Here is an 11,449-nt window from a genome sequence, read left to right as displayed (position 1 = left end):
ATTATTGGTATTGGGTAGTTACTCTTTGATAGTTCAAGTCCAAAATCTGGTCAAATTCTTTCAAATTTGACACTTCATAGTGAACCATTTGGGCTCCAATTTCAAGAGAGAGAGGAGAAGGTAATGCCTGTGCAAGGCCAAATTACCTCGACACATATTATGGAAAATAAGTGATAAGTTTTCTTTTCAAAGCCATGGTCGACTCATGAGGATGCTTGACAGGAAGGACTTGAGGAGTTAAAGCTTTCGACCATAGCTCATCAATGGCTTCTTGATTTTCCGGTTTGAGGCTGGTGAGAGAATGGAGGTAACCCACAGTACTCTTTCGACGTGACAGTGGGTTAGGATGATATGAAGAATTATTGTTGTCTTTTATGTTGAGAAGTTGCTTAATAAAATAGAAAAAAGAATCAATAGAAGATATACTCTTTGGTTTCGACCATGAGAGAGTAGACAGTCGAACGCCTTCAAGGGGAGTTCTTGGGAATTCAGAGGGGACAGTGAGTTGAGGTTTGAACACCGATTTAAGCCATAAATTAATGATCCAAAGAGGACCAAATGGATTAATTGAAGATTCTCCTCGTCAAATCTCGCTAACTACTAAAGAAAGTGTCTCATATAATTGACTTAGGATAAGAGAAGGAAGGTTGATGTATTTTTTGCAGTGAAGCATGATGGCTAAAAAAATATAGTTACTCTTTTGAATTTGGATTGATTTTAGATAAAAGACAAAGGCATTGAGTCACAAGAGGAGGAAGGCTACATGTTCACTATCTGTAACAGGGATGGTAACAGGGATGAATCAGGTCATGGGTAAGATTATTCAGGAGTTAGTCCATTCTTGTAATCTATAAATTAAGGGCTATGCTACGTGTATACCAAATCAGCCACTAAAGTTAGCCACCAATATAAAATACATGTTAAAATATAAATATACATTGAAAATAAATTAAACTATACATGTGTGGCTGATTTTAGTGGCTAATTTTAGTGTACGAATAGCATTTTTGATAAATTAAACATGAGGAACCCAGAAAGGTTGGGAGTATTTCGATTAAGAACACTAGATCATCACATAAACTCATAAAATTCTCAATCTCAGTGACGTAACGGAAGAACATGGAATGCAAATGCATGTGAGTATTAGAAGTCAACTTTTAATTTGTTTTCTTTTGTTTATTTGATTCATTTTCTTTTATTTCTTTGCACTTTTGTTGTTATTCTTCTTTCATCGAAATTTTTACACTTTTGTTTGTTGAGTTTTTTTATTTAATTAATTTATTCCTTTACTTTATTCGTTATAAATCTGCCACTAGTAATTTTGATACAAGTCCTTTCAATACGATTACTAAGTGATTTTCGTGTTGAGCTCACTCTTTTTCAGAAGAGTTGTATTTGTTCCTCAAACTAAGATTTTGATACAAGCTCGATTTGACATCATGTCAAAACATACCAAAAATTGAACAAAACAAAAAGATATGCTAACTAAAAGGTTCTTGAATATGATTCAAAACAAAACACCATCAAAAAGATAAAGAGATGATAGAATATACAGTCAATGAATTGAATGAATTTGAGAATCGTACATAGAACAGAGATATGATATGAGCTAGGCTGCATTCTCTAACAAGCCAGTGAATAACTGGAAATTGAAAAGTGAAATATCCCTTAATTTACAGTAGTAATTACCATAACTAACTTTCGTCTTTTGCCTAACTGTATTATTATCCTTTATACTAACCATATATACAAGATGAAGACATAATATTTTTATATAGAGCATGTATAAGTTGATTGATTGTCCCATATAAAGTAATTAAAAGCTAATTAAAAAACTTGATTATATGACTTCAAAATTGGCTGTTAGATTAAGGGTCTATTTTAATGAAAAGGATTTAGCATTGTTTTTTAATTTAAGATATTTCGTATTATATTATTGATCTTTTACACAACTACTACGTACTTATTCTATTTGCTTTGGTTTTCTTTCCACTTTAACAATCAAATTGTTATTTAAAATGGGTGATGTGAGATTGTCTGCTAAGAGATAACAGAGATATTTATCACAACAAAGTTAAAATGCTACAAAATGAATTGTTAGAGTTAGAGTATATCATGTTTGTATCTTAACAGGCGAATTATCAAAAAAACAAGAATAATATTATAAATTCAAGTATTTTTGTTAAACATTCCAATTAAATTGGTTTAACATCAATAAAAATTAGTTATAGATAATATTATTTTAAATCTTATTATTTAACTTAATTGTATTTAGTTTATAAAAAGATTTAAATGTATAATATTACTCTTTAAACAAATAGGCAGACTTCGTCAGACTCTGTCACCAGTCGAGCCGTCGAGTCCGAGAAAGGCGCGGATTTAAGGCTGCAGGTTCAAGAGCTCCAACACAACCTTCACCAGCAGGTGCATGAGCTGAATGATTATCGGGAGAGGTATCAGGCGATCCTCAACCGCGTGACATCTACGGATGAGCTCAGGCTGAAGTAGAGGGAGTCGTTAGAGCGACTTCAGCGTATGAAGGCTAAAATGGAAGTGTACCAGCTCCAGATGCGCGTCGCTTGCATCGACCCTGCTGGTGGTACATCACCCTGTTGGTGGCAGCAATATAATAATCCTGCTAGTGGTTCACGGACATCACTGCCTTTTGCGCTGCTGACACAGGAGGGTTACGGGACCGACGACAACGACGATGAGGACTAGCAATATAAATTAAAATTGATTATTTATTTCAATTTTTTTTTAAAAAAAATTGACATTACCGTCGGATTTATTATAGGAATAATCCGACGGTAATAGTGCATGCGCAAAACGATATTTTTTAGCGCCAATAATATCGTCGGAAAAATTCACCGATAACCGATTAGTTTCTCGAACTGGTAATCCGTCGTAGAATTCGACCATAATTAATTACTGTTGAACGAAAAAATTTCCACAGTAAATATTTACTGACAAAATTTATACCATCTGATTATTTTCAACGATAATTAATTTACCATTAAATTTTTTCGTTTTTCCAACAGTAAATCCGACGATACTTTACCTTTTTTTTGTAGTATTAGAGTCCATTAATATTGTATTTGTGTAGATTTTGAAATACTTAATAATTAAGGCTCGTTCCCGAGACTTGTATTGTTGATCAGATGGGTTTATACCAACTAATTAACTCGTGGATCCACTCATGTCACTAATGATTTTGATCATTTCTCGTCTGTATGTAGCAGCCTCAGAATCTAAGCGTAATACATTAGAAGTGAACTCAGCTACTTGAGATGCATCTCCTTCCAAAGCACGAACTATCTGCAACACATACATGCAAGGATCATTAAAATAATAAAAAAAACAGTCTTTTCTTTTTAAAAATATATTGTAAAAAACTTTTATAACTATATAAAATATATTTTATTGAATATAAAATAATTTCTTTTCTCGAAAAAGAAACCGTTATAAATAGACCTTTTACATATTTAATTTGAAGAATGTTATATGCACTTCTGTTGTACACTTTTCTTTTTAATTATTAAAAGTAATTGATAAAATTTAAAAAAAATAAAAAATTTATTTTATTATACTATAAACAAAATATGTACATGAACAAATTGTGACTTAGGCACAAAGTAAGGAAGAGAAACCAAATATTGCATATTCAAGACTTTAGAAAAGGAATGAATACTTGTGTAAAATTTGTCATGAAATTAAGTTTTTTAAAAGATTAAGTTAATAGAAAAAATATATAAATATTATATTTTTAATATGATTTTTTAAGTAAATTTTTTTGGACTTACTTAAATTATTTTTGTATATAGACTTTTTTTTACTTGTCTTATACTTTTTTTATTTAAAAATTTAAACAAAAAAAAAGTTACGGTTATATTATTTCTAACAAGATTTCTATAAAAATATGAAGTATTTATACAAGAATGCAAACAGATGCCTCAGCTAGCAACAAGTCTAACAGCCATAACAAACTTTTCCTATTTAGCAGATCAACCACTAAGGCACAAACTACCATAACAGTTCTCAACTGTCTACGCTTGCTAACCTTGATCCTTGATAGTACAAAAGAGATATGCACGTACGTGCAAATATAAGTTCTCATTTAATTTGATGTGAACTTACAAGTTAAATCTTTGTTAATGAAAGTCAAAATAATGAGTATTTCATTAATACCTGGCTCATCTTTGGTCGAAGCTTTGCTTCATATCGTATAGAAGCAGCTGCAGAGGCCAGCATGGAAACCATTTCGGTTGCTTCATACTGATTTTGGAGCTTTTGGTCAGCTACAACTTCAAAATTATTCTCTTTCAAAACCTTTATTAGCAAAGGCATTGCCTGCGAGAATTCATGAAACCACTTCTGTGAGAAGATTAAACTAATAAAAAAAGACATATGAATAGTTATATCTGTACAGATATAATATATAATACATTAACCTTTGTACCAAATTAAACTAACCTCCATGAAAGTATGACGTGAATCAATTACTGGTCGGCGACCAGTAATTAACTCGAGAAGCATGACTCCAAAGGAGAAAACGTCGGCTTTTTCAGTGAGGTTTCCACTGGAAGCATATTCAGGAGCTACATACCTGACCTCACAATTCATGCATGAGCCTTTTTATTGTTATGTTTGAATTGATGAAGAATTGTGAAGAGATTGTGTTGTAATAATGTACCCTAGAGTTCCCATGACTCGAGTGGAAACATGCGTATTCATATCCGGGCAAAACTTTGCAAGCCCAAAATCAGCAACCTGCAGACACAATGCAAGGGGTTGTTCATCAAGTTCATCAAATGGATAAATTGATCATTTGCTCACCTTTGCTTGGAAATTAAAATCGAGGAGAATGTTAGCAGCTTTGATATCACGATGGATGATCTTGGGATAACCTGAAAATACAAAAATCATTATATGTTGATACTTGATAGGCATAGTAGCAGTTAACGAAGAAATCACATTCTAATGCATAGAGCATGAGGGTGGATTCTCTCCGATCCACTGAAACTGCATATATCGTAGATTTTTGCTATTTATTAGATAAAATGTTACAAGTATACTAAAATCAATCGTTATATAATTGTGTATAAATATATGTTATTTAATTTATTATTATTAATACATATTTATATTTTAATATATATTTTATAAGAATAAATATTGTTTTGGTCTCTAAGATCTTGAATTAAAATCAAAATATTTTTAACTTTTTTTTGTTCAAAATAGTTCTTAACATTCTATTTAGTATTAAAATTATCTTTTTAAAAACAATAATTTTAAAAAAAAATATCCCCCCTACACCAGCGTTCACCCTACAATCACCATCACTATCTTCCTTTTTATAGTCACTACCACCACCACTAATACCTTGGAATTCAATAACATCAAATTTTTCAAATTCAACAACTACAAAAGATTTAGATTTTTTAAAAAACAAAAAGAATGAAAAAATTCATCAATTAGCACCTTTAGGGATAAAGAAATGAATAAGATACAGAAAGAAGCAGAAGCAGCAAGGTCCATGCTTCGCTACTGCTACTGCTGGAGAAGGCTCTCTTTGAGAGACGTTGGTAGTCTGCTATTGCTATACCTAATGGCCTTGCTCTTATTAGACCCGACAACAAGTTCTAGCGACGATGGCAACGGCTTCCAGTAGCTTTGAAGGTCAACCTCGACGCTACAAGAAGGGACAACAAAGATAGAGTCATGGCAAATTAAATCATCAAGAAGGTGGTTGCAGCAACAACGTAGAGAGGAGAACAGCTTAGCGACGGCCTCCTTCAGCCACGACCGAAACCACTGTGAGAGCACCATAGAGAGGGGAGCAGCTCGGTAACGGCTTCCTTCAGCTGCGACGAAAATCACTGCGAGAGAGAGTATGACAGTAGAGATGAAGAAGATAGGATTTGGGACCAGAGAGGTGAGAAAGTAGGATTAGTTAAGAAAAAATTAGTTAAAAGAATGATTTTAATACCAAATGAAACGTTGAGAACGATTTTAAATTAAAAAATAAAGTTAGAGATAAATTAATTTTGATCCTAAACCTAAAGAATAAACAGTACTTTTTCTTATTTTATACTTCTAATAACTATTTTTTATAGTTAATTTTAATATATCAAACACAACATGATTGTCATAAGATACACTCAAAATGAATTAAACATTGCATATGTTCATATACAAGTACATAAAAACTAAATCAATTATTGATTTTTTATATTCACATAACAATTTTGTTCTTCAACCAATGAAAAATTTTAAATATAATATTGTATTTGAATTTGAATATGAATAATATTCTCATATTTAGTTTAAAAAATTAATTAAATATCCATTAATAATGTTGAATATGAGTCATATATGTCGAAGAAGTAAAATCTTTTAAAATTTGGTTTAATTACTCTGTTGGTCTCTATAGTTTTGCAAAATTTTCAATTAGGTCCCTATACTTTTTTTTTTCTTTTAATTGAGTCCTTATACCAAATTTTTTTTAATTGAGTCCCTACACTTTTTTTTCTTTTTATTTAGATCCCTATATCAATTCGTTTTTTAGTTGGGTCCCTATAAAATTAAGCCAATTATTACTAAAAAAAACTTAATTGAAAAAATTAGTACAAAGACTCAATTAAAAAAAAATATAAAAACCTAATTAAAAATTTCACGAAACTATAGGATTAACAGAATAATTAAACCTTAAATTTCATATGAAAGGACATACATTCCTCATGAAGATATGCTAATCCCTTAGCAGCTCCTAGAGCAATCCTCATTCTTGTAGGCCAATATATAGTAGGACCTTTCCCTGTGGTTCAAATAAGTGAATAACCATTATAATTTGTATTCCGATCCATTAAAATGTTATTAATGCAACCATATGGTACTATTATAGAAAGTCTCTTGGTAAAAACCGATAAGATTTTGATACTCGAATATAATTTTTCTATGACTTTTTATTAGTATATTTATGTAATAAAAAATATTATTTATACACAAGATAATTTTTCTTAATTTGTACACATTATTTGCAAGTAAAAGACTAACATATAATTGTATTATTTTACAACTTTAAAAAAATACCATGTAGATGGAACTCTAATGTATTGTTTGGAACAAATTCGTAGACGAGAAGTCTATGGTGGCCAGCGATGCAATATCCAAGTAAAGAAACGAGATTCCTGTGATGAAGCCGAGTGATTATGTCTACTTCAGCTTGGAATTCACGCTCTCCCTGCCTACTTCCATCCTTGAGCTGTTTGATGGCAGCCTTCATGCCGTTTGGAAGAACTCCTTTGTGGACATAACCGAATCCACCTTCTCCAACCAAATTTGCTTTGGAGAATCCATCTGTTGCAACTGCCAACTCCTCGTATCTGAATATTCTGTTCTTTGATGACATTTCTATTATTCCGTTATTGCCTGTACAATAATTAGTAAGAAGCATGCTAAATAGAATGGAAAGAGCGTGCATTTGCATCATTGCATATTTGCATGTTAGCAACGTGCATATACTTATTCTATTTTTATTTTTTAAAGTTGCCCAACAATTTTAAAACAATTATTTATATATAAATACATAATACTTGATTGAATCAATGTGACAAAAAAATATCAATGTACAATGTATAAAATTCTTACAAAAATTATATTTTGTTATTATATTTAAAATTTGTCTTTACTTTTTTTTAAAATTCATAATATTAATCTTATCTATAAGCATCCAATTTAATTTAACTTATTTTAAATAAAATTGGTAATTTAATCCACAGTGAATTGAATTGAAAATAGAGTAAGTGAAGTTTTCAGGAATTGAAAATAGAGTAAATAAAATTTTGAGGAATTGAAAATAGAGTAAGTGAAGTTTTGAGTTGGATGCGATGTAAATTTAAAATAACTCATATCTAATCTACTTATATTTTTAATATGTTATAGTATGTAATTAAAAATTATTATACATGTATATATAAAGAAGAGGGATAATATTGTTGCAACAAATTAAAGTTTGAAGAAGAACGACTGTTGTTTGTGTTTTTATAATTTTAGCAAGGATTTTATTATAAATTGATAATTATATTATTTGTAATTTTAATATTAATTTTATTATGATTTTGTTGTTTTAATTTTAATACATATTTATTTTTATATTTTATGTTTTACTAGTATGTTTATGAAATATAAATGGATTAAATAGTGTTTGATTAAAAAAAAATATTTTAATTTGTTGCAAAATTCATAGAGTTGAATGAAGAACTTTAGGTTACAACTGAGGTTAGAATTGAAAAATTTTTTAGAAATAAAAAAAATTGAATGTTAAAAATTTTTTAAATCTAGTGATAGAATTAAAATAAAGTCTAAATTCTATTCTATCATAATTATTAACAACTCTAACTCTCTTAAATAATATTTATTTTCAAAAGCCGGCACTAAAATTAAAAGATTATTAAGACTTAATCTTATATACGGTGGTTAGATGTTAAAATTAAAATTTTAGTTTTAAAAATATAAAATTTTAATATCTTTAATATCACTAAAAAAATAAGAACAAACTAAAATTTTTAAAAATAAATATTATTTTTAATAACTAAATATTTTACTAAATATTATTATTTTATATTTATATTTATCTTAAATCAAATAAAATAATAAGATGTAATTATGTCATATTCATTTTATATTAACTATAATACAGAAATTATTTTGGTCTTTCAATCTCTCAATCTCTCTGTGTTTTTATTTCTCTTCCAAATACAACCTTAAACACGCACCTTTAAATCTGAGCCCCTTATCATGTTCTCTCTTCCTATTCCTCCAATAAAAAATGCCAAAAGCGGTGAGCACCACAATCAAAATGGCAAAAGTGACTGCTGCCGCCATTCCAACGATGAGGCTACTTGACGAAAAAGATGGTGCTGGAGTCGAACTTGGGGGAGGGAAACACAGTGCCTGGGTTGGTTTAGAGGAAGGTTTCGCCGGCAGGGGAGTTTGAGGAAGCGGAGGGGCAGGAGAGAAAAGTCGTAGCGGTGGTGGGCAAAGAGCTAGTGGTGGTGGCGGTGGCAATGATGGTGTTGGTGAGGAAAGAGCTAGTGGTGGTGGTAGCGGCAACAATGGTGGAGGAGGAGGTAACGGTGGTGGTGACAACAAAGACCGCCGACGCCGCCGAGGAGGAAATGAAATAAAAATTGAAGGAGAAGGACAATCACATCCTACTAGTAGACAGTGGTTGGTACCTTGGGGAAATAATTGACGGTATCGTGCACAGCGAATAGGACTTGGTGGTTTGAATCTGAATTCCATTTCTTTCTTTAAAATCAGTGTGTTAGTGTTACCGTGTTGTATATCTCACAAATAATCCGCAAAGTGGAACTATATATACGCGCCTCTCTTTTTTGTCTTATTATTATTAGATTTTATAATATATAAAAAATGAATAATCTCAGCATACAAGTATTACAAGTCCTTTACCCTTAAATGCGCTTTTTGGAGCAGTTACGCGCCTCTTTAACAGACTTTTAAATCAATTAACACGCAAGTATATAACTTCCTTTTTTTAAAGGATTTCATTTCCTTTTTTAAATTTCTTGCCTTCTTTATTAGATCTTGTTCGTGTGTTTCTCTTTGCCTTTTTATTCGTTGTGTACATGCGTTTCTCACTAGTTTCTGCTTCATCATTTACGTGCGTTTCTCTCTCTATTTTCTTGCTTCGTTTTTCTCGATTTTCATGGTTTCTGAAATCAAGCTTTGAAATCGTTTTGAAGATAATAGATGATTCAACTTCAGATTGTTAGCTGAACCAGAGCGAAGTAGATTTTGAATTTGAATTGAACGAAGTTCCTGAGGTGTGATTTAGTTTCAGTTAATTATTGAATCTGAATTTGATGCAGTTAGTCATTTATGATTGTCTAGCTGAATAATGCGTGAACATTGACTGTGAAATTAATGCATGAACATTAACTCTGAATTGAATCTAATGTACTAGTTTTGATTAATTTTGTGCATTTTATACCAGACGTTCGGGTGTAGATCAGAACTATTTGGGTGTATTTTAGGGAAGTTTGGGTGTATATACAGTTTATGGATTTTCTTATTATTTTAGTTGAGTTGTTGTCGTTCGGGTGTAGATCATTAAAATTTGGGTGTATTTTAGTTGAATTATTACTTTTTATGACGTGCAAAAACTCTATAGTATCTCCTTGTTTTTAACATGGTGTGTTTTTGGGTGTATTTTGCAGCCTCTCTATGTTGTTGATGACCAGTTTGTTCCCAAGGTTGGAATGACTTTTAATACCCTTGAAGATGCTGCAAAATTTTACAAGGACTATGCGAAGGCTACAGGTTTTTCTACAAAAGTTCAGAGCACAAATAAGAAGGGAAACGAGATTAAGAATCAATTGATTACATGTAGCAGAGAGAAAAAATGGAAATCTAAAATATCTCCGACCGAGAAGACAAATCCCACAGCTGGTTTAAATTGTCCTACAAGAGTTTATATACACACATTGAAGGATGTTGGTGCTTGGATCATTTCGAAAGTCGTGTTGTATCATTCACATCCTTGCTGTCGTCCAACTCAAGTAGAGATACTCAAATAGCACAGGGAACTAAGCATGTTCGTCCGTCGTACAATAGAGAATAACGAAGAAGCCGGTATCAGACCAAGCAAAACTTACCAATCATTTGTTACGACAGCCGGGGGTCACCGCGAGTTAAATTTTATCAAAAAAGACATGAGAAATTACATCACGAGAGAAGTGCAAAATGTTTCGGAACAAGAAGATGCAAAAGAATTCGGGAAATACTTATTAAGAATGAAAGAGAAGAATCAGAATTTCTTTTTCGAGCTCGAACTCGAGGATGATCAATCGATTAAGCTTGCTTTTTGGTCCGACACAAGGAGCAGAGCTGCCTTTGAGTATTTTGGAGATGTTATTTCATTCGACACCACCTATAATACAAACAGGTAATATTTTATTCTTGTTTATGATGCTAAATTAATATTGTTTTATGAATATGTTGCAGAGGTGTATATTGGATTTTTTTTGGTGTATAAAATCATTATTTGGGTGTATTTAATGATTTTACTTCTGTGTTGTGTGTTGTTTTATGAATCTGCTGCAGATGTGCACATTGGATTATTTTGGTGTATAAAATCATTATTTAGGTGTATGTAATGATTTTAATTCTGTTTTCTCGTTATTTGTTTCAAGTATAATTTGGTTTGTGGTTCTTTTGTCGGGATGAATCACCACGGTCAATCAACACTTTTTGGATATGCTTTGATGAAAAATGAAGATATTGAATCATTCAAATGGTTATTTCAATGTTGGCTTTATTGCATGGGAGAAAATGCTCCGAAGGGATTCTCACCGATCAATGCGCGTCAATAAAAAGGGCTATAGAGGCTTGTATGCCTACAACAATTCACCATTAGTGTATTTGG

General features: G+C 31.3%; 1 protein-coding gene across 2 annotated transcripts; it reads right to left on the bottom strand.

The window, feature by feature from the left end:
• Positions 1–2,989: 2,989 nt before the first annotated feature.
• On the bottom strand, positions 2,990–9,380 carry LOC112797688 (proline-rich receptor-like protein kinase PERK3). 2 transcript variants are annotated; one of them, XM_025840746.3, is made up of 8 exons: positions 8,778–9,379; positions 7,093–7,431; positions 6,734–6,817; positions 4,837–4,907; positions 4,694–4,770; positions 4,474–4,606; positions 4,189–4,350; positions 2,990–3,318 (listed from the first exon to the last, which is right to left on the bottom strand). In XM_025840746.3, the coding sequence occupies exons 1-8, from the start codon at positions 9,304–9,306 to the stop codon at positions 3,181–3,183; spliced, it is 1,533 nt and encodes a 510-aa protein (XP_025696531.2). In that variant the 5' UTR covers positions 9,307–9,379; the 3' UTR covers positions 2,990–3,180. The 2 variants fall into 2 exon arrangements, 1 of the variants encoding a protein (XP_025696531.2); XR_011880816.1 differs by lacking the exons at positions 2,990–3,318; positions 4,189–4,350 and adding an exon at positions 5,482–5,879 and having other exon boundaries at positions 4,534–4,606; positions 4,694–4,907; positions 8,778–9,380.
• Positions 9,381–11,449: the final 2,069 nt, after the last annotated feature.

This window comes from Arachis hypogaea, chromosome 4 (genome assembly GCF_003086295.3).
Source record: "Arachis hypogaea cultivar Tifrunner chromosome 4, arahy.Tifrunner.gnm2.J5K5, whole genome shotgun sequence".
Lineage (NCBI taxonomy): Eukaryota > Viridiplantae > Streptophyta > Magnoliopsida > Fabales > Fabaceae > Arachis > Arachis hypogaea.
The sequence above is the reverse complement of the archived record's forward strand: the minus strand, read 5'-3'. Positions and strand labels throughout refer to the sequence as shown.

Excerpts from the sequence above, each read along its gene's own strand:
- LOC112797688 (XM_025840746.3), bottom strand. The coding sequence starts at position 9,306 with ATGGAATTCAGATTCAAACCACCAAGTCCTATTCGCTGTGCACGATAC. Across the intron at positions 4,607-4,693 it reads CGAGTCATGGGAACTCTAGG|GTATGTAGCTCCTGAATATG; the intron begins GTACATTATTAC and ends TTGTGAGGTCAG. Across the intron at positions 4,351-4,473 it reads CACGTCATACTTTCATGGAG|GCAATGCCTTTGCTAATAAA; the intron begins GTTAGTTTAATT and ends GAATTCTCGCAG.